This window comes from Garra rufa, chromosome 2 (assembly GCF_049309525.1).
Source record: "Garra rufa chromosome 2, GarRuf1.0, whole genome shotgun sequence".
NCBI lineage: Eukaryota > Metazoa > Chordata > Actinopteri > Cypriniformes > Cyprinidae > Garra > Garra rufa.
In genome coordinates, this window is record NC_133362.1 from 17,784,685 (window position 1) to 17,808,749 (window position 24,065).

The following is a 24,065-nucleotide window of genomic DNA, read 5'->3' on the forward strand; positions in this document are numbered from 1 at the left end:
AATCTGCATTAATGTTAATTTATAAATACACTTATGTTCATTGTTAATGGCCATAATGCATTAAAGTTATCTTTTTTTTTTTTGAGAAATTAACCTTGAAAAATGAATGCTGTAAAAGTACTGTCCATATTTTTTCCATGATACCAAATCTTTTAAATAATGTAAACTTTTCTTTTAAACATGAATGAGATCTTGTAAATGTAATGTATTATCCATTTTTACATACATTTTTTTTCTTTTTTTAATTCCCCAATGATTCTTTGATCAACCACAATAGGCTGTGAATGCACTGCACACTGGGATTTCCTCAAACAAACTGTCTGAAACCTGACTAAAGCAAACCTTTCAGCTGTGATCGCATTGTAAGAACATAATCTTTGAAATGAAGCTGAATGTACATCTGGTATAGGCTCCATGGAGATATATGTGATGAAACAATAATAACATGAGCTGAATAAGACCAAAATAGAAGCTCTATACAGTATGCGTCTGGCAGCCAATTTGGAAAACATACAGTACAGTACACATCCACACATAAAACCAACATCTCTAAATATTTGCAAATCCCAACATGGCACTCGTGCAAGCCGTCAGGTATCAATAGGCTGCTTTAATGTGTGCAAAAAGCAATTTAAAAAGCTATTCAATGGTTGTGTTCTGTCAATGGAATCACTTTCACCCCCCAAAAAAATAAAACGATTAATGCCGCAGGCTACCGGATGTTGCTGGCAACACACACACGGTTTTAATTGCTTTTTGCAAGGTCAAGCGACCTACTGCTCCATAGCTCAGAATAAGGAGACATAATTCAAGTATGGAACATGACATGCCCTTATTCCAGCAAGGAGAATCTGGAACTTCACTGGACCACATTACGGTCATATGCACATTTTGAAAAAATTATACGATATATTTGAAAATGGATCACATGTGGATCAATGTAATGTAATACAGATGTATATATTTAATTGAAATTCATACAATTACACCAACTTCTACTCCACTCACATACTCTGGTTTCACACAACCTTACATGGATAAAACACCACCAAAAATGCTGTGATTTCTCTGGGTGGTCTAACTGAAACCTCAGTGCTAAACGGGCGAAATCATTTCAGTCAGAATGTAAACGAGCCAACGTCCCCTCTGGATGAAGACATCAAAGTTCTCTCCACTACTGAAGATTCGTAGCCAAGTAAAAAGCAAAATCATCATGTTCTACATCAAGAACCAGACTGATAGACATCAGGACTTGTTTATATCAGATGTAGCCCATCAACACCCAGGCATTAAATAACACCAAACAGTTTATATAACCAGATGCATCTCGAACGGCTTAATTTACTAGAAAGCAAACGTCAAGATAGTGATCAGTTGTAAAGTCGAGAGATATTCTAATTGAAAAACACAATGATTTCTGTTTTTGTTTTGCACTTATGTTAACTAGAGAGGAGAAATGCAAGATTTAAACAAGCCAATTTAAAGTGGGAACTAAATAACATGCTTTGCTGACCACACCAATTTTATTTTGATTGAGTTTGTTGTGTGTTGCGTTTGCGGCTCAACAACAGGAAACCACTCGACCGCAGCTATGAAACCCTGTGAGAGTCAAAAACTGGGTGGAATGCTGGTACGCTAAAGCATAAAACACCAAAACAGTTTACAAGAGCAATTAAATGGCCGTGACCTTTTGCCCCACCCAGAGTTCAAAGCTCTGTACAGTAGAAACTTTCCCTTCTATTTACATTAGAGCGTCAGCTTTTCTGCCAGATCTTAGGTCATTAGAAAGCAAAACAAGAGCAGGGAAAACCTTCCAGAGATAAGAGGAAGCCTTAGTCTTTCTTTCTGAAGAGTAGCGAATGAGATGAACTCGTCACAGATGGAGGTCCTCACCTCGATAAACGATAGGCAGTAGGAAAGGGGGAGAAAAGAAAACAGGTTTGTGTATCTGCCGCTCTATTGCTGATATGGTAGGGTCAAGAGATAAAGCCACCCAGGACATACAAGTTTTGTTTTTTTTTAGACTGGAGAGAGTGAGAAAGAAATAAAGAGCTTTGTCTCGGGCAAAAAAGGACAGACAGATTAAAAACAGGAGAAAAGTCGCCTTAGATTGAAGTCTTCGAAAGATAAAAGCCAAAGAACTCTTGCTACCTGGATCGTCATTCAAACCATAGAATGAGCTTTGCTCATGTCAGTCCGCTTTTGCTTTGGTTTTGCAATTATTGCCAAAGGATTACACTCGGCTTTGTTCAGAAAGGCAGAGAAATGCTGAATTTTTGGTGCATTCTACTCAAATTAGTTTCATTTTTGTAGTTTGACCAGCGGGGGGGAAAAAAGATTAAAAATCATCAGCTTAGATTTCAAGGTTTTTTTTTATTTTTGGCATACAAAGTGCACGATATGTTCTAGAGCAGTGTGTACTCTTTTAGATAGCAATGCACAATATTTAAGCAAATAGATATTTTATTTATCATCACATAGAATATTAGATATACATCAGCTATTATTGGATATTTGGATATCTAGGCAATTTTCTTCTTTTTACTTCAATATTACTTTTGTCGTCATTTAACACTTACTTAATCTTTTACAACACTAATATTCAATAATCCCGTATTAAATGTATATATACAAAATAAATATTAATTTTCATAGTGTGTAGAAACACTGTGATGCCTAAAATTACCTGTAGCATTTACAACTACCGATTTTATTTTATTTATTTATTTTTGTTGTTTTAATTTTTAAGACGTACAACTGTTTTCAACAATGATAATAATAAGAAATGTTTTGTAAGTACTAGATCAGTATGTTAGAATGATTTCTGAAGTATCATTTGACACTAATTACTGAAAATTCAGTTTTGGCATCACAGGAATAAATTACATTTCAAAATAGAGTGCATAGAAATGCATACAGTACCAGTCAAAAGTTTTTGAACAGTTTTTTAAAGAAGTCTCTTCTGCTCACCAAGTTTGTATTTATTTGATCCAAAGTACAGCAAAAACACTACAATTTTGAATTATTTTTACTATTTAAAATAACTTTTTTCCATTTGAATATATTTTAAAATGTAATTTATTTATGTGATCAAAGCTGAATTTTTAGCATTACTACTCCAGTCACATGATCCTATTATTATTATGTCAAAAATAGCTGAAGTAGATTGTTTTCAGGTTTTTTTGATGAACAAAGTTCAGAAGAATAGCATTTATCTGAAAAAGAAATATTTTGTAATACTATAAATGTCTTTATCATTACTTTTGGTCAATTTAAAGCATCCTTGCTAAATAAAAGTATTAATTTCTATAATTTCTTTCCCAATTTCTGACTCCAAGCTTTTGAATGGTATGGTTTATAATGTTACAAAAGCTTTTGATTTCAGATCAATGCTGATCTTTTGATCTTTCTATTCATCAAAGAATCCAGAAAAAAATTTTTACTCAAATGTTTCGAATATTGATAACAATAATAACAATACAAAATGTTTCTTGAACAGCAAATAAGCATATTAGAATGATTTCTGAAGGATAATGTGACACTGACGACTGGGGTAATGATGCTGAAAATCACAGGAATAAATTACTTCATAAAATCTATTCAAATAGAAGCAGTTATTTTAAATAGTAAAAATATTTCACAATATTACTGTTATTGGTGTATTTTGCATCAAATAAATGCAGGTTTGGTGAGCAGAAGCGACTTCTTTAAAAAAATATTACAAATCTTACTGTTCAAAAACTTTTGACTGGTAATGTACATATATAACAGTTCTTTAAAATTGCAAAAATGTTGTTTTTACTGTATTTTGATCAAATAAATGAAGCTTTGGTAAGCATATCAGACTTTGAAAAACATTTTATATCAATTCAAACTTCTGAGCCCACCATTCAAAAGTGTTTTAAAAGAGTAAATGAGCATTAAATGACAAAAGTAATATTAAAGTAAAAATAGGAGAAAATGTGCCTCTTAAATATCCATTATTGGCTGATATATATATAATATTGAATGAGATGATAAATAAAAGAGTATTAGAACACTGCTCTAGAATACAATGTATTCCTCATATGTGCAGCATGACGTTCACATTATTAACATAGCAACTGTCCTAGAAATTGAATGTGAAAATCAAACTGAATTTGAACAAAGTGTGAACAAAGCCTAAAATCTCCCTGTCTGTCCCAAACTATGATTTTTAAAATTTAACATGCGATTTCTTACGTTGCCAACCTTGGATTAGCATTTATGTTTTCCTCTTTGACACTAAACCAAATGTCTTATAGTTACGGGTTAATTGGTTTTCTACCACTGGCATCTGGGGATGACAATTAGGGAAGACAATGCTCTTGATAAGGGCTTTGATTAAACTCCCTTCAGTGCTGAGCACAACAATAAGCTCTTTTTTTAATCAGGGATGTGAGTTTTGTTTGCAGGCTGACAGGTTTGAGAAAAAAAAATAACTCCAGATGCAACGCTAACAGGCATATTTCCTTTCACAGATCTTTTTCAGGTACAAAAATATTCCCACAGAGTGTAACATCAGCCTTCGTTCACCTGCCGCTGCTGATGAACATCCTCTAATAGCCTCCCTTACACACACGCGCGAGCACACCGATATCAAAAGCCAATTACGGCAAAATAATGAAGAAACCAAATTGCCCTCGAGACGTTTTGCATCGTGACAAATCAATAAAAAGACCATGATGACATACAACGAGGTGCCAATAAAGCGCAGGGCCGCAGAAACGTTTGACTCCCAGTCGTGGGGGTCACACTGATTCACTGACAAGTGCTGTGGTAAGTAGTTTTGTCACAGACATGTCACCTCTGGCCTTAATCAGCCTGGGTTTTTTTTGTTCGCCACTTCTCCAATCAGGGAAATCGGTCACAGTGGCTGATAAGGGTCTATTCTAGAGCTACGATGAAGAAAGACGGGGGTTCGGGGGCTTTTAGCACACATCAGATAACATAAGAGACATACTAAGGAGAGTGTGATGTGAGACGGATAGTGTATCACGAGTGGTAATCGCTTCCTCACGAGGGACCCAATCAAGTGTGGTCGGCTCCCGAGACGTGGCAGGAGAGAAGGACCCTCCTTGACACCGTGGCACAGATGGATAAACAATGGATCGTGCGAAAAGGAGCACACGACTGACCTATATTCATTTTCCCGGGACTAAACGGATTCCTCCGTAAAAAAGTGAGGTGGATCAAAATTCCAGTTGTAATTGTGTTGATTCCTGACCCCACACCCCGACATTTCTTTACTCCTTCTGTCATGTCTTGTGCTTTGTGTGTAATTACTTCAATCATGTCAAAATGTGTGCAGAAATGTTTCCAAATGAGGGCCTGGGTAGTGTTGCTCCATTAACCGCCCACATGGGCAAGCACAGACATGGCTGGACACCTCAGATTTCAATGTGTTTTCGGCTGTCGAATTCATGGAGAAACCACCTAACATCTTGAAATGACGTTACTATGAAAATGTAGTAAGATAAGACACTTACCTCCTCCACCGCCGAGCAGAGAAGAGTTTGCTGTAGAGGAAACAAAAGAGAGAAAAACAACATGAGAGTCTGAATTAAGGAATACGTTGAAAAGAAGCACTTTAGCTCTATCATTCAGATGAGAGCCAACGGAGATGTAGAACCTGAAGGTCAAGAACACTCCAAAGCCAGACGTTTGCACTGAGTAGAGGTTTGAGGCACCAGTAAGCTGGCAGCCGTATTGCAGAACGCTATCATTACACTTCTAAATGAACGCCATTGAGCGCTAAACGCCTAGGCTGCGTGTTTTCTGTCAGAACCGAGTGGGCTACACGTAGAGCCGCTGTAGTGAGTTTAAGCAGACGCGGCTGGGGCCCGGGCATTTCTTTGATGCCGTGTTTCTGATCTCCGATAGTGCAGTGGGCGGCCCAGGGTCAGCGGTCCATCCAGGAAATCCCTCCCGTCGCCTGGATAAGAGTGCTAAAAACAGATAGAGTACAACTATATTGCACTCATCGAATTAAGAGGGACAATCAGCAATTTTTTTTTTTTTTTTTCACTATTCCACAAGTGGTGAAGCCAGTAAGAGGTAAAATAATAAAATGAAATAAATTAAAAATAATACAATTAAATAAACAACTGATTATGATTTTTTTTTATTTACTAATTTAAAAAAGCCCAAAATAAAATAAACTAACAAGTGATTATTATTATATAATAAAGTAAAAAAGTAACTGACAACTTATGATTTTTAACAAACTGTACAAATTAAAATAATTAAAATTAAAATAATACTAAATAATAAACAAAATAAGATAAAATGAAATAAAATAAACTAATGTAGATAACAACTGAATACGATTTTGCAAAAATTGTACAATTTTTAAAAAAGCCCAAAACAATATAAAATAACATTTGTAACTAACAACTGATTATGATTTTATGAAAATTGTGCAAACTAAAAACAAAAAACAAAATATGTAACTAACAACTGATTATGACTTTACAAAAATTGTACAGATTTTTAAAAAGCCCCCAAAAAAGTAAAATAAAACAAAATATGTAACTAACAACTGATTATGATTTTTAAAAATGTTTACAAATTAAGAATAAAAAAATTAAATAAAATAAAATATGTAACTAACTACTGACTACGATTTTACAAATTAAAAAAGCCCAAAATAAAATAAATACGTAAAAAGCCCCCCAAAAATAAAATGTAACTAACAAATGATCATGATTTTACAAAAATTTTACAAAATGTAAAAAAGCCCAAAATAAAATAAATTAAATTAAATTAAAAACTAACAGCTGATTATGATTTTACAAAAATTGTACACATTTTAAAAAGCCCAAAATAAATTATATAAAAAATAAATAAATAAATAAATAAATAAATAAATAAAATATAACTTCTTTATTAAAATTAAACTTTATATAACAGGTATATACATTAACTAAAACATTAAATAATTACTAGGATTATATCTGCTATATACTATAAAATGACAGTGAATTAAGCTAATTAAAGAACAGCATAAATTAAAAAAGTTCAACAGTAAAAAAATTTAATTAAAATTTCATAGGCCACTAAACATTTTTTGTTAAACTTCTAATAAATGTATGTTAAATTGTGTAAGTTTCATGATTTTAATCAATTAAGCATGCTTTTTTTTATAATCAAATTTAATTTAGCCAATAAAAAGGAGTCCAGAAAAACTTAAAAATGTGAAAAAAAATAAAACAGATTTTATAGGGCCCTATTTATATGTACATACAAATTAGTTTTCTCTATTAAATCTGCACTGTTCAGAACAAATGCTAAGAGACGCATCAGCATTTTAACAGCAAAGAAAGGTCCTAATGGTGCGACTGTGCTTCTGTCTGAGCTTTCCCAACAACGACAGCACGCATCTCTTATCCCAGTGGGGACGCTGGGAAAGTTGAGAATAATGACCCACGAGGGCCTTTTATTTTTACTTCCTTAAATGTTTCTTTCCCTTTGTGGAGCAAGTCTCTCTGTGGGATTCTTTTGATCTCTCTTTCCCTCGCTCCTGCTCTTTTTTCTTGGAGCATAAGCGTCTAGGTAAGCATGAAAAAACCCTGCTACCTCCACTGAGATCGACAACAAGACTAACCCCTCAGCAACCGATATCAAGGGAGACATTAAAATCCTCAAAATGGATGGGGACTTTTCCTTAGCAATCTCTTATCATAAGACAGCGAGCAGGAGAACAAATGGAGAACAGCTGCTGCGAAGAAGCAAAAGAGAAAACGTGCGCACTTTCAGAAGAATATATCAGAGACGCTGTGCTGTGGAACTGGCTACTCGCAGTATGATCCAAAGTGACAGGAACTTGAGTCCGAACAGGCCACGGTTAAAATCTAAACAGAAATCTACACCAGAGGCATAATCATGCCATATTGCAGTTTGATAGAGTTATTAATCATAAAACACATTCGCTTGCTGTCTGTCTTTTTCTGCATCTAAGCAATAAGGTACAAGAGGAAAACAGCCATGGCTAAAAGTAGTGATCATCTGATACATATATATTAATAAAAATGTAAATAATGCTAGTGTAGCTATCTAATTTTTTAAGTTGTTATTTTTATTTTATTTTACAGGGTTCATAGAGATGCTGTAAAATGAAATTCCAGGACTTTTCAAGCTATACTTTTTGGATTTTTAAGGACTTTGAACAGGGATCTTACTTATGGAACAATGTCTTCTATTTTAAACAAAAAAAAAAAAGAAGAGAAATAGATAAATAAAAATATACTAATAAAAATGGCTACTGTTTAAGACATGAAGAAGTCAGAAATAAAGACTCACAAAATCGCTCAAAAATCCTGATCTGAATCAAATGATTCGTAATCCACGCTGTAATCCAGTCCTGATCTGAAATCCTGAACTTCAGAGCGGGTTCGCAAATCTTTTGCTTTAGATCGAAACTGCAGAGCGTGGATCGGAAATCATTTAATTTAGATCAGTACTTCAGAGTGGGTTTGCAAATCTGTTGCTTTAGATCGGAACTTTGAAGCACGGATCGCAAATCATTTGATTTAGATTGGCTTCAGATTATGATTTTGGTGTGATTTTGCAATAGTGTTGGGCGATATGCACAATTTTCATATCGTCAGCCTGTGAGATCGCCGATACACGATACTATCGTGCTAATTTATTTAATGATATGTAAATATGTCAATATTTAATAAATTCCTTATTCGTTTTGTAAGGGTAGTGCATGTGACTAAGTTGTGCGTGTACAGAGCGCTGATGGTAGTTCTGTTGGATAGGTTCAAGTTTACTTTCGGTTTCATTCTCTGCTACAGTATCTTCAGGGAGTGGTAAATGTGCGTGCTTGAATGCAAATGAATGTATCTTTCTATACCCGTCATATTGCGATAATGTTACCGCTGTATGTCTGATCTTTATCATCAGTTCATGTTGTAGTTTAGTTCATATTGATTGTGGAGAAGCGATGCGCGTGTAATTCACATGCATATGTTTAGCGCCATTTTATCGCATCGTAATTCTAGTTTACGCATACAGATGTTACTGAGGTGAATGTTTATGTTTACTATATACAGACGGATTCTCAAATATCGTATTTAATTCAGCCTAAACCACATTTTACTACCTCTCTTTTCCTAATGACTGTCTACACTTAATCTATGTACACTGTTTAACGAATAAATCTCTTACCCATTTTCACTGCACGTTTATACCGCGGCAAGTTTCTGAGGCATCCTAGAACCGACTTTCCGCGCTGCATCGCTAAAGTTAGATGCCTTTTTGACGTCTTACTATCGTCAAAGGCATCAGCAGCAGGCGATATCTTTGACTATCGTCGATACACGATACTATCGTCTATCGGCACAACCCTGTTTTGCAAATCTTTTTTTCTACGTTTTTTTTCTTAAACAGTAGAAAAGATTGGAACTTTGCGTAACATGGAACTTTTGATTTAGATCGGTACTTTAGAGTGGGTTCGAAAATCATTTGATTCAAATCGGGACTTTGGTGCAGGTTTTGTGAATTATTTGTTTCAGATTATGATTTCGTACTGATTTCGCAAATCTTTAAAAAAAAGTCTTAAACAAAATCTTTTAATTTAGATCAGTAATTCGAAGTGGGCTCAAGCATGGATCACGAATCAGTTTGTTTCAGATTATGATTTCGGAGTGATTTTGCACCTTTTTTTTCAATTTTTTGTCTTTAAACGGTAGAAAATATCAGAACTTATATGCATATCACAAGTCTTTTGATTTAGATCAGTACTTCGGAGTGGGTTCGCAAATTCAAAGCACGACTTGAGAATCATTTGATTCAGATCGGGACTTTGGTGCAGGTTTTGTGAATCATTTAAGATTGGAACTTTGCGTATCACAGAACTTTTGATTTTTAAAATTGTTACAAGCAATGTTTAAATTCAGAAACACTCTTAACTTAATCTGTTTTTTGTTAGTGAATCGCTTGAAATGAATGATCAAGTCACGAGTTTGAATCAATCGGATTGGTTCCAGCATAAATGACTAAATTGTTTTGGTTCATCTGTTCCTCTTTTCTCATCTTAAGCCATGTTTACACGACACTGTTAGTACTACTACTTGCTCATCTCGATTGTTTTCAAAATGAAATGAAAAAAAAATAAAACACTTATTTCATAGACAAATCGTCTTTCAATAATTCAAGCACTTTTCAAGTACCTCGTCAGGAATATTGCTATTTTCAATAGTTTTTACATTTTAAAAAGTCAAACTGAAGTACTTTAAGCACCTTGTTTTAGCCCCTTTTTTTAAAGAAATTAATACTTAAAATAGAAAAGAAATAGTTGCTGAATGGAAACGAACAACATTTTGTACCGTTGTAGTTTTTTCTTTTTCCGATTTACTTCTAGCCTCACAATAGTTGGTAAATGGAAAAAAAAAAAAAAGACAAAAGAAAAGAAAAATAAAGAAAAGGAAGAAAAATAGAAAAACCACCTACACTGCCATCTTAATGCAGGAAAACAGACAGGAAGACAACATGTGCTACTTCCTGTATCATCCTAGACCTTTGCTTTGCTGGGTGTCCACCCTTGATAAGACCACAACGCTCAATAGACAAAAAACAAAGCTCTGTCTGTACACGGGACAGTTTTTTTCTGTCTTTTTCGGGTCATAAATCGCAGTCAAAGCTTCCTGCTCTCTCTTAGAGAACTGACGAGGGCCGGTAGGACTCACAGCGGTGGGCGTCCCGCTAAGCTCGTAAATCTAACAATACAGAAACACAGAGATTGTGCTGGTCATTAGTTAGTGTCAGAAAACAACACAGACGCCGGCCTCCGTGGTGACTACATCCTCACACATTCCCACACTTCCACACACACACACACACACAATCGCATCTTTCCTCTGTTTTTCCTTTTGCACTCGGGGTTGATACCAAGCAGCTAAAAGCTGCTCACACTTTCCTGTCGGGCCCACAGAAAAGGAAAAAAAAACACCAGGGATAAAGAGAAAGACTGTATTAATACATCACAGGCAACATACACACAAACTTTAAGCAGACTCCAAAAAATAACGATATGCAACAATATCTTTATATATGTCAATATATAGTCGGATGATGCTGAAGTATTCATTTGTATTTTAATTGTACATTATATTTGTTTAGTTATTATATTTAGTCACTTATGTTTAGTCTTTTAACTGAGGTCTTCATACGAAACAAACCTAAAGTACACAAAGTACAAGACAGTGCATAATTGTTAGGGACAGTTCTAACCTGAAGTTTTCATGAGGTATCTCAAGTTTTCAAACACAAATGTACAAACTAAAAAACCAAAACAGTAAAATAAAAACAGTAAAATAAAATAAAAACAATAAAATAAAAGCAATAAAATAAAATAAAACATAGGCGGTAAGTACAACCCTTCAAAAAAATGACAAACTAAAATTAAATTAAATTAAATATAGACTATATGTACAACCCTTCAAAAAAAGACAAAAAATAAAAATAATAATAATATAAAATAATAAAACAAAATGAAACGAAATAAAATATGGATAAGCCTTTTAGTAAAATAAAATAAAATAAAATATGGATAAGTACAACCTTTCCATAAAGAAACATTAAATAAATTAAATTAAATTAAATCAAATAATAAAAAAATAAAGATGATAATAAAATATAAATAAATAAAACATAGATGATTAGTACAACCCTTCTATAAAGAGACATGACATAAATAAAATAGAATAAAATGATTTTAAAAAATGGACGATAAGTATAACCCTTCAATAAAGTGAAATAAAATAAAATAAAACAAATGTTAAGATGTAGTCACATTTAGTGTCATTCTGCTAATGTTGTGGGCAAAATCCAGACATTTCAATAAGAATCTGTGCAAACAGGGTTAAATTGGTCATGCAGATTTGAACTGACCAACCAAAAGCCGCTTGGTCTGCTTGGTTCTCTGAAATCTAATGACCACAAATTTTAATGTTTCATTTGAGCTCATATTACCTTTCAAGAATTCCCATAAAGTACTAGTCCACCCTGATTTAATGAGAAAGCATATTCATTTATATTATTAACATGCTAAAGCACAGCATCAACCTGTTAAAACACTCTGCATTTCTTAATTAATCTCTTAAACCTGCGAGCTTCCAGAACTTTTCAATTTCATCCATATTCTTCTCAGCTGCACAACAATATCAGAATATGTGATTAACTGACTAACTCCGTCTGGCATACAGAATGAAGATGCTAGAGTAAAGCAAGCACAGTCTGCATTAACCTGAGGCTAAACGAAAAAATGATCTGCCAAGACCTCAAATGAACCGAGCTAAAATGCTTCACTGAAAAACAACTTGATTTTCTTGCCTGGTTTTATTCCCCCCTTTTTTCCTGGAGTTTGCTTTTAGATGCACACCAAATCTTCAGCTTTTTCACATTTATGATGCCAAGTTCAAAACCGCAATATCATTTTCCTCAGAGATTTTGGCCTTCTTGCAAAATTAAAACAGAGTACAAATAGAAGCATGTTGCTATCGCTATACTTAGCAGCCAGACATACACAAAAATTACTTTTTATGATTAAGGTGGCTAAAAAAAAAAAAAGGATGCCACAGAGTACATTTAAGTTTTAATATTCTAAGCATCATTCAAAGCGTTGGAACTAGTTACAGCAGTGGTGAATTCAGTACTTCAAATGCTCAGCCATGTGAAAATAAGCTCAAAATAAGGATGATAGGTGAATCGCCTTTCAGTTTACACACACACTGGACTTTCCACTTCACATAACAGCTTAACTAGGTCTGCCAGTCAGCCTAAAATGTTAGGGTGAAGTCATTAGTACAGTAAGCTATGTGCTGTGCGCACACTCACAAAGCACACTGCGAAATCGCTGAAGGCTGAAAATATCAGGGAGAACCCATCTCATGTCAGCAAAGCTCGGCGTTAAATTGAACCAAGTCTTGTGGGTAATGATAAGACTCTTTATTAGCCACCGAGACAGAGAGAGAGAAAGAGAGAGAGAAAACTAGGCTGTATTTCTTATTTGCAGCACATTAAAAATACATGCGGTATTGCCTGGCCCAGACGCAGCATAGTGTGATAACTCTGCTCGGCTCTTTTGTTCTTTATTGCGGCGAGCGTTCCCGGAGGAATCCGTCTGCAACTGCTGAGCACCAGAGCAGGACAAGCTGAATCAGAGAGTATGGGACCAGAACAGATCTCTCATCTCATCTCATCTCATCTCTCTCTCTCAGTGTATGCGTACAGTTATATACTGTAGCAGTCAAGGGAGGAAAGGGCCGAAAGCACTCAGTGCCGAGCCACACTTGATCAAAGCCCCGCTTCTCCACATCAGTGGGGTCCGTTCACCAGACACAGCAATACAGTCCCGCATCTAACAACTGTTCAAGGAGGAATTCTCAATCTTCTGGATGTCCTGGTATATGATGATCATAAGATCTACAGTCATAGCTCCTAAGGCAAGCTCGAGCCAGTTATGAAAAGTCTTGAGGGAAATGAGTGAATGTAATTAGCATTTTTCTCGTCAACAAGAATGACTGGTGAACATGGTCATTAATGAAGGACTTCTGTCATGAAATCTGTCCATCATAATCAAATTTGTGATGAAAATACCACAAGATATTGCATTAAAAGTGTTTTTAAAGGAAAAAATTTGAATATGATCGTTTAAAATAAATTATAGTCAAAAGGTCGGTGCCAATAGCCTCATGGGAGGCGTGTCGACAGTTTTTTCAAGTCGCACCCCCCTCTCTCCCACTTCACTTCCTATCTCATATACTGTCGTATCCTAATAAAAAAGTAAAAACTGCAAAAATAAAATTTGAAAAATCAGTCAAAATGGTGCAAATGCATGTAACATTGTCAAATGGTTAATAATTTATTACCATAAGAATGCACTTAAACCTTAGACTGTAAAAAAATATGGACGTGGTGTCCGTGAAGTCACCCGTAGGTTTCTGCGTTTTTGAAGCTCATAGTGGGCAGGATTCGTCCGTCGCCATCTTGGAATCGCGTCACTCCCGGATAATCAAAAATGGGAAAAGAGGCGGGACGTGGGTGGAGCTGCAGCAGCGGCAATCCCCCATCACTCAAGTGGCCACGCCCTCGATTATGCAAAACTTTAAGGCTAAATATAACTTAAACGGACAAGTTATAAAAAAAATTCACCCCCCTCACAGTTGACATGAAGGTCGAATTAGCTATATAGACCAAAACCACTTTTTGTACCAGGCTGTAAACATATTTTTTTTCTGCTGTAAAGTTTTAACATAGGGAGTCTATGGGATTGACTCCCTTTTGCAGCCAGTTGATGAATTGCAGTTTAAGTCACTTCCGTGTTGGTTTCGATAGAGAGAGCGGGAGGTTGCCACTTGACTTAAACATGTCCAAAACACATCTAATCAATATCTAACATGTACGTGCATTCACATGCCAACTAAAAAATTGCCATAGACTAAAATCAGATACCATTGAATTAACTTCACTAAAATTAATATGACAACACACTGACCAAATAAAAAAAAATGTTAAAAAAAAAAATCATCAAAAGATTAAAACTAAAACCAAACCAAAAAAGGACTAAAACAAAAACCTAAACACTGATCATAAAGAAGGTACTGTAGAATTAAACACAAAAAGACTAAAACAACAAACAATCAAGTGAATGAATGAATGAATTAATTAATTAATGAACGAACGAACGAACGAACGAACGAACGAACGAACGAACGAACGAACGAATGAATGAATGAATGAATGACCTTGGAAACAAAAAAGGACACTAAACATAGAGGAAGTATTGTAGTATTAAACACCAAAAGATTAAAACGACAAACAAACAAACAAATAAATAATCTTGGAAAAAAATTGACATTAAAAACATTAAACGTAGAGCAAGCACTGTAGTATTAAAGTATTAGTATTAGTACCAACAAACAAATAAATAAATAAACAAACATTCTTGAGAACTGTAGTATTAAACTCCAAGACTAAAACAAACAAATCAATCAATCAATCTTGGAAACAAAAAAGGGACACTAAACATAAAGAAAGTACTGTAGTATCAAACACCAAAAGATTCACACAAACATGGAAACAACAAATGAACACAAAACATAGAGGAAGTACTGTAGCATTAAAAATGTATCAGAATCTGGCAAGCAGACAAACATCTACAGATGACCCTAATGTCAATGTATAATGGCCTTGTACCACAAGTAACCTCAAACACAAAAGAGTGGGTTATGAAGCGCTCAGAAATGCTTCTAGACACCCATGCACCCTTTATAAACAAAATCAAAAACTACGGTTGCCAATAACAAGCTACTCAATTCTAAAATGACCTTTAAACTTCTATTAATGAGCACAAAATATACTTCATGTTCTGGTTTCACATCACTTCTATCTACACGAGGTCAACGCATGTTTTTATAACTTTCTAAAGCACACTATTTCCCATTCTCATAAATAAATGCCCTACAGCATCTGCTCTTCTCAACACAAAACTTCTACCAAGAGATCTGTTTTGCTTTTTGTGCAAATCAACATATCACATTTCATTTGTTTTGAGGACAATTCGCAGACACAACACCAGGCCCCGGCATCACAAATGATGATGGGGGCTTCATTGGACCTGTTGAGAATGGAGGCACGAAGTGGAACGTCCCTTTTGCTTCATTTTAATCGTGTCAGAGGCATTTCTGGGTGGCCCCGGCGTGCATGGTAAAGTAACGTTTCTCTGTGCTTCTCATCAAAAGCACAGAAAGAGAAAACTAGGCTACATAATTCATCAAGCAGCACAACTTTCATGCCACTCTTAACTTGCAGTTTTTCTCTGAAGGACACGAAAAAGCGTTTTATGACGGAGAGCGGCTTTTACTTTTTCTCTAAGGCCAGAGGAACATGGATTTCTCTAAAAAAAAAAAAAAAAAGTTTACTCAATATAATCCTGTAAAACTGAATACAAGCTAAAATGCGAAGCTGTAACTAAATTAGATCAGCCTTAATTTCAAACACTTTTTTCAGGTTTAACATTGTTTTCTGCGTTGATGTATATATCATACTGAAACAGAAAGCTGGGTTGGGATATTAAAGAGGTAATTTAAATAACAAATAAATTAATTAACAAATAAATAAATACTGTTCATCCCTGTAAAATAATGGGCAAACAATAACAAATTAATATTATATTAATAGTTTAAAAACTACACTTTACTTTCCTGTACAAAAAGTTCTGTTAATTATAACAGAAAATATCAAATATAACAGCCACAAAATGCCAATTTTAATTTCACAGCGTCATTAACAACTTTCAGAACAATTTTTTAAAATATCAGTTGCCTAACTGCAAAATAAAGCCATTTGCAGTCGTTACCAATAACATGGACCAAAATAATAAGCTCTATATTCATGTCTGCACGTCAACTCTTTACCACCTCCACACTGTCTTCTTCTCACAATGGTTTAATTCCTGCCTGCGCCCCCCTTTCCGATCCTTAAATTTGATGTGCAGAAGGGAAAGCAATAACAAACAATAATGGTGAAAAATAATGACGCTCCCGCTGTTGAATGCAAAGATGGACTAATGCATTCTGCACGGTGTTATGATTCATCATCTGAGACTAAAAAAAAATGAAATAGGATAAAGTAACGGGACAAAAAAAAAGACAGTCCCTTTCAGTTAGTCTGGCCTAAATGACTTCTATGCTTGTAGTCTGAAAAAACATTACAGTTGATTCAAAAAGAAGTAATGTAGAAGACTTATATAAGAGGCAGGAAATGGGTCAAAACTGCGAGAGAACGGACTCATCAAAAAAATCATTTGTTCAGAATCATGCAGGCCTGTGTATGAGAAAAGACCTACTGATAATACATTGTTGAGACAGATTGTGAAACCTGCAAGAAAAAAATACATAGATATATAAAAAAGCAAAAGGCACTGTATGGGCTGCACAATAAGTCAGATTAAAGTGACCTTATGAAGACCTGCGCAAATAATGGAAAGGTGCGGAAAAAGAGACTAGAATCAAGGCAATAGCTTTTATGTGAGCTGCTATATACAGTCATGGCCACATGTACACAAAAGCCAGAAAAGTCAAACGTTCTGGTTGTAGTCAAGTTCAAGTTTTCTGCCATAATGCATTCCTGGATTTATTTTATATAAATATGCTTTCATAATAATTAGTCATTTTGCTGCAAATGTACACAAATTTTACACAAGTAATTAAGCTGTCAGTATCAACATTCATCTGATTTCGCATATTAACCATAACAAAACAACAATATAAAATCCTCACTTGGCAGACTAATATTCTAAACAGTTGTTAGTGCCCTAAGAGTGTTTTTATGACGTGTCCTCAGTCGGCCATATTGGCAGCACTGAACGTAAACAACACCACGGAACCAAACGAAACTTGCATATTTCGACGATTACTGCTGATGAAAATGGTCAATTATTGTCATGTTTTGGGCTGTTCTAATCAGTCAGACCAGAAAAACATTTGGAGTACTACACACAGCCAAAAGTTATAACAAATCAAGGAAAAGAGTGTAAAAAGCTGTCAATAAAAGGCGTCTGTGGTTGGCTAAACTGAAACAGGATTTCCAGGGCAAGAATCTTGACAACATTTGTAGGTGAAATATTAGGCTCATATCTTAATTAATTCTGCACGTACATACCTATTAATTTTAGTTTGTCAAAAGTTTACAACAACACAAGCTTGTTTCTGCAAAGACGTTCATGATGTTTTCCACAAAAACGTCTGATGTGTTTACGTTTTACATGGCGTGAAAACGAGAAAAATATTCACTAAATCCGGTTAGACTGAAACAGATTTCCAGGAATCCGATTGGAATATAGCTTGAAACGGATTTGACCAAATCGGATTTCATGTAGTTTGTTGCTGTTCAGACTACCTACTGTATTTCAATCGGATTTGCACAAAAATTGGATTTGGGCTGCCAGTCTGAACGAGGCTTAACTAAAATTATGTGGCGAAGTGATATGGACATGTAATGCGGTCAAGAGCTGCCTGGAACTACATTCGCAGTGCATGTTACACTGAAAATAACTGCACACCTTAGGCATAAATCCAATTTTGAAGGCATATGAAAATGTTCACTGTATAACAAGTGATTATTTATTACTCTGTTAAACCAATAGCTACATTACATATATGTTGTTACATTTTTACAGTAGTTATATAATATAACAAAAGCAACATCTATAGTAATACTTTATCTGAAAAAAGATGAATGTTGATCAGAGAGATTACACTGGTATCGGCTGATCACCATGACACAAAATTGGTACTCTGTATCAGCTGCATGGATGCGATTAACTGCGATTAATCTTTAAGACAGCACTAAAAATATATAATTTTCCTTCCATCTCATCTCATTTATTCTGTAGTACACATCATTCAGGCACATCCTCACCCAAAAAGGTAATTATGTTGTAATTTAGGCCTACCCACACGTCCAAACCCATGTGTATTTATTTTTTTAATAATGAAAAAGGAGATTTATGTCTAAGCTGCTCAGATATAAACAATGAAAGTAGACTACATGGGGACCAGCTGTGGTCATCATTCACGTTCATAGCACTGAAAACAGCAGCTTTAGGTTTTTGAGTGAACCTTCCTTTTAATAAGCAAGTATCAAATGTAGGATACTGGCATCTCAACCTTTATGTAACATAATCGCTGCTGCCCTGTTCAAAACATCAAAAATACAAGTCCAACATGGAGAACATTACACTCATGATGAAAGCTAAAATTAAGGTTGCTGAGCTGAACAAACGTTCGCTGCCCACGCTTGTGCAGGGCGAAGACAGGTACGCTCGCGCAACTTCATCGAGCACAGGAAAGCGGCTCTTATTTGTGCACCAGTATTTGTGTTGTCCCTCCGCGATTGACCTGTCCTTTGCAGACATTGCAGATTGCAATCTTCACGTCCTGCTCACAGATTTCGAAAAACCTCCACACAAGTGACATGTTTCTGAATGAATCGAATGCCGCGGGCCCGCGTGCATACTTCCGGGAAAAAACCGTCCGGGAAAAAAACGAAAACCGTCCGGTTGCCGATTGCGCGTTAGATGCAAAAACCGTCCGGTTTCGATTTATGGCCGGTCAACCGGTGCATCCCTAAATGAAACTGGTATTCACTTCAAACATTGTAACATGTTACTGCCATTTGAAGTAAAAACTAAGGCTGGTCTTTACACCTCAAAGGAAAAAAGCATCACGCTTGGGTTAAAATCGCACGCCGATGGCGCCCACTGTTACTCGCTGAGCCATAAAGAGGAGATAAACAAGGTTATTACCTAAACCTGCATGCTATCATTAGTGCCCAGGGCCACACACAAATAAAGGCAATATCAGAGCATCATGGCCACTGAACGCTTACAGCAGCATTCACCTGAATGCAACACCATCAAAGGGAAAATAGCGCCGGTTTATTTTTGCAGCTATTAATGGTGCGCTATTCAAAAAGCTCGCCGAACTTACAAAGCACATGTGCAGCTCATATAGTTACATCTTTAGAAACACAATGAGCACAAAGTGAGACAACATTAAACTTTTAAAAACACAAAATACCAAGATAATCCTAACCAGAGTCCAGAAAAACAAAAAAACTGAAAGGAAAAAGCGAAAACAAACATGAAGATGTTTTTTATTACAGTTACCAAAAAAGCCATTGTGAGACAAAACAACAAAAAAGTGTTAAGCAAAACCAGCTTTTGCATCTGGAAACAAACAATCTGATTACCTTAGATCTCCACAGATGTTTTGACTGGACCGAGTGACATTTCATCAAAGAATTTTTTTTTAAAAGGGACCTTTTGAAGGCCACTGTGGCATCTTTATGATGTAGTACATTGGGTTAAAAATAAATCGCAAGCACAAAATTACTCTGATAATGCATACTTTAGCTCAGTGAGGCCATCTGTTTGCAGTTCAGAAGGCTGTATTCCAGTAGGCACTTAAAAAGTAGATGCAAGTTTAAAGTTAAGTGTAGTTAAGGAAGTATTTGAGGGATGCATGTTATGTCTGAGATAAGTAGCAAAGGGAGGGTTTGAAGGCCAAGTAAAAGGCAATCAGCCCGAATATTAACGACAGAGATTTGCATAAGCTTCTATTTGAATTTCAATGGCATCCAAATGGAAGTAGGGGAAGAGGTTATATTTTTGACAGCCAACATCACACGCTCGAGAGAAAAAAAAAGAAAGGTAATAAATAAATAAATAAAAATGAAAGCCTTTATAAATGACAGGTGCAGACTTTTTTCCCTCTCTAAATATTCAACAAGAACGCTACACAAAACAGAATATTATGGGTTTGCTATATTGTTTACATAGCAAAGTGTAGATAAAGTGGTCCTTAGATTTCTTTTGTATTGATAAAATTGCTGAGATTTCAGACACCTAAACCAAAGAACAAGAACTTGTATCCTGCTTTCTCAGTGACTTCCTGCCTCCCTTATCATGTCACACAGGACTGGACTCTACAAATGGTACACCTTGGTATCTCACTTAAAGCATTTAACCATTAGAAGCACAAATCCCATGGTATTTGTTGTGTGAAGTATATGTCTGATAACCTCTTCACCTTAAAAAATGGGTTTTGGACTGTCATTTGTATCATGTACATGTATCCAACAAATAAAAACAAACTTAAATGATTTAAATCTAATTGTAATTAAGAAATTTGCTCCCCAAACAGCTAGTTTGCTACTTTATACTAATATAATTTATATAGACTTGTAATGTTTTTTTTAAAGTCTCTTATGCTCATCAAGGCTGCATTTATTTGATCAAAAATACAGAAAAAAACAGTAATATTGCAAAATGTAATTACAATATAAAATAATGGTTTTTATTTGAACATACTTTAAAGTGTAATTTATTCCTTTGATGCGAAGCTGAATTTCCATCAGCAGTGACTCAAGTCTTAAGTATCACATGATCCTTCAGAAATCATTCTAATATGCTGTTTTATTATTAGAATTATCAATGTTGGAAAGAGTTGTGCTGCCAAATGTTTTTTTTTTTTTTTACCTGTGGTTCGTTTTTTCAGGATTCTTTGAAGAATAACAAATTAAAAAGAACGGCATTTATTCAAAATAGAAATATTTTCTAACAATGTAAATCTAGAATATCACTTTTTATTAATTTAACATATCCTTGGCGAATAAAAGTATTAATTTCTTTCAAAAAAAGAAAGAATAAAAATGTACTGACCCCAAACATTTTGAACAGTAGTGTATATTGTTAGAAAACCTTTCTATTTTAAATAAACAGTTTTTTAACCTTTTATTGATTAAAGAATCTTGAAAAAAGTAATACATGTTCTAAAAAAAAATTAAGTAGCACAACTGTTTTCAACGTTGATAATAAATCAGCATATTAGAATGATTTCTGAAGGACCATGTGACACTGAAGAAATTTAGCTTTATATCACAGGAATAAATTACATTTTAAAATATATTCACATAGAAAACTGTTATTTTAAATTGAAATAATATTACAGCTTTTCTGTATTTTTGATCATATAAATGCAGCTTTGATGAGCATAAGTCATTACGAATCATTAAAAATCTTACTGACGTCACAGTGCTACCTTTAAACATCTCTACAATACTCTATGGTCGCACTTTACCAGCCACCCGAAATCTAGAGAGCCTGACGAAATCGTTTGGGACAGTTTTCTCCTCTAAAAACAATGCAAATATTAAGTTAGAGAGGGTTCAAGCGTACACAAGAGTGTGTGCGTATACGAGTGCGTTACATAAAAGATAGCTTGCATTCAGTGGTGGAATTCCCACAGTGTGGATAATTGGCTTACGTCTCATGAGCCTTTTATTCCTCTCAGAACTCCACATCTCCAACGCAGGCCAAATAACGACTAACGTCTTCGCATCACGCTGCCACGGCATCTGGCAGAATTCATTTTCAGAAGCCACTGACAGGAAACAGTAAATTGTTATTGGAGAATAAGTGATAACGAGCTTGAATATGCGTGGGGGTTAAGTAAGACACAAGATTCGACTCCCTCCTGCTCACCAGGAAGAGCGCAAGCGCTAATCCTGATGTTGTTCGCTCTAGCTGCTAAACATGAGAGCCAAATGTGTCACCAGACATTCTTGGACTGATTCAGCTTCTATATAATGGAATGATCCGATATTAAAACATTAGCATTATGCTCAATTATGGAAAGTCTACAGCATTAACTACTGATTTGTTGGCTGGTATATTTTGTATATCAACAGCAGACTGTAAACCATCATTTAGAGAAAAGGCCAAAACCCAAAAAGATATTTTTGTTCACGCCTCATTTAGGATGGAGTGTATGGAGTGTAATGTTTTTTAAATATGTTTCCAAACATGACGCTCATCAAGGCTACATTTATTAGATCAAAAATCCAGAAAAAAACTGTAATATTGTGAAATATTATTTAGATGTAAAATAACTGTTTTCTGTGTCAATATATTTTAAAATGTAATTTATTTCTGTGATGCAACGCTGAATTTTCAGCATCATTACTTTTGTAGTCAGTAAATTTTTATTCTTTCTTTTTTTTTTTAAAAGACTTTATTCACCAAGGATGTGCTAAATTGATAAAAAAGTGATAAAGACTTGCATTGTTCTGTTTTGAATAAATTATGTTCTTTTTAACTCTTTATTCATCAAATAAAAGCGCTGTATAAATAAAATAAAGATAAATAATAAAGATAAAGATAAATAATCCTGAAAAAAAAGAAAAAAAAATTTAAATGGCTGATAAAAACTAAAATTTTCATCAAAGGAACAAATTATACTTTAAATTATGTTAAAAACATTATTTTAAACAGCAAAAAATATTTATAAAATATTTAAAAAAGACAGAAAAAAGTAATATTATGAAATATTATTGCGATTCAAAATAACATTTTTTTTATATTAATATACTTTAAAATAATTAAAAATATTTTACATTTAAAATAATTTAAAATAATTTATTTCTGTGATGCAAAGCTGAATTTTAATCAGCCATTACTTCAGTCTTCAGTGCCCATTAGAAATCATTCTAATATACTGATTTATTATGGTTATTATCAATGTTGGAAATAGTTATGCTGTTTATATATATATATATATATATATATATATATATATATATATTTTAGAACCTGTAATATTTTATTTTAGGATTCTTTGATGAATAAAGTTAAAAAGAACAGCATTTATTCAAAACAGAAATCTTTTCTAACAATATAAGTCTTAACTATAACTTTTTATAAATTTAACACATCCTTGCTGAATAAAAGTACTAATTTCTTTCAAAGAGAGGAAAAAAAAGAAAAAAAATGTACTGACCCCAAACTTTAAAAAGACGTGTTTATTGTTACAAAAGTTTTCTATTTTAAATAAATGCTGTTCTTTTTAACGTTTCATTTATCAAAGAATCCTAAAAAGTATCACAGGTTCCAAAAAATATTAAGCAGCACAAATGTTTTCAACACCGATAAAATCAGAATATTAGAATGATTTCTGAAGGATCACGTGACACTGAAGACTGGAGTAATGATGCTAAAAATTCAGCTTTGCATCACAGGAATAAATGATAGAAAACAACTATTTCAAATTGCATTAACATTTCACAATATTAGAGTTTTTTTTTCTGTATTTTTAATCAAATAAACACAGGCTAGATGAGCAGAAAAGTCTCCTTCAAAAAGCTTAAAAAAATCTTACTGATCCCAAACCTTTAAGGTGCAGTTTATATATATATATATTTGTGATAAACATATTTGTGATCCGACATGTCCAAATCAGTGTCTCTGCATTGATTGGGTGCTGTGTTTCTGCAAATAGACCCCAGTGTCTAGATCACACCTCGGTTGAAATGCTAATAGAAACGTCTGGCTGACAGAAAATGAAGATCCGATGAAAAACAGCTCTTTCAAACCTTCACTGGCAGAGCAAGGCACAAATAGGAGAAACACTTTCCAGCAGGTTCCATTAGATAGATGCGAATAGTGAGATTAAGGACAAGTCAAAACTAGCTGCTTCCTT

General features: G+C 34.4%; 1 protein-coding gene across 1 annotated transcript in view; it reads right to left on the minus strand.

Moving 5' to 3' along the window:
• macrod2 (mono-ADP ribosylhydrolase 2) overlaps nt 1-24,065 on the minus strand; it is an 849,841-nt gene that overhangs the window by 607,544 nt on the left and 218,232 nt on the right. Inside the window, exon 4 of the mRNA XM_073834923.1 lies at nt 5,508-5,537. Within this exon, the coding sequence (XP_073691024.1) occupies nt 5,508-5,537 (30 nt within the window). The remainder of the gene's footprint in view (nt 1-5,507; nt 5,538-24,065) is intronic.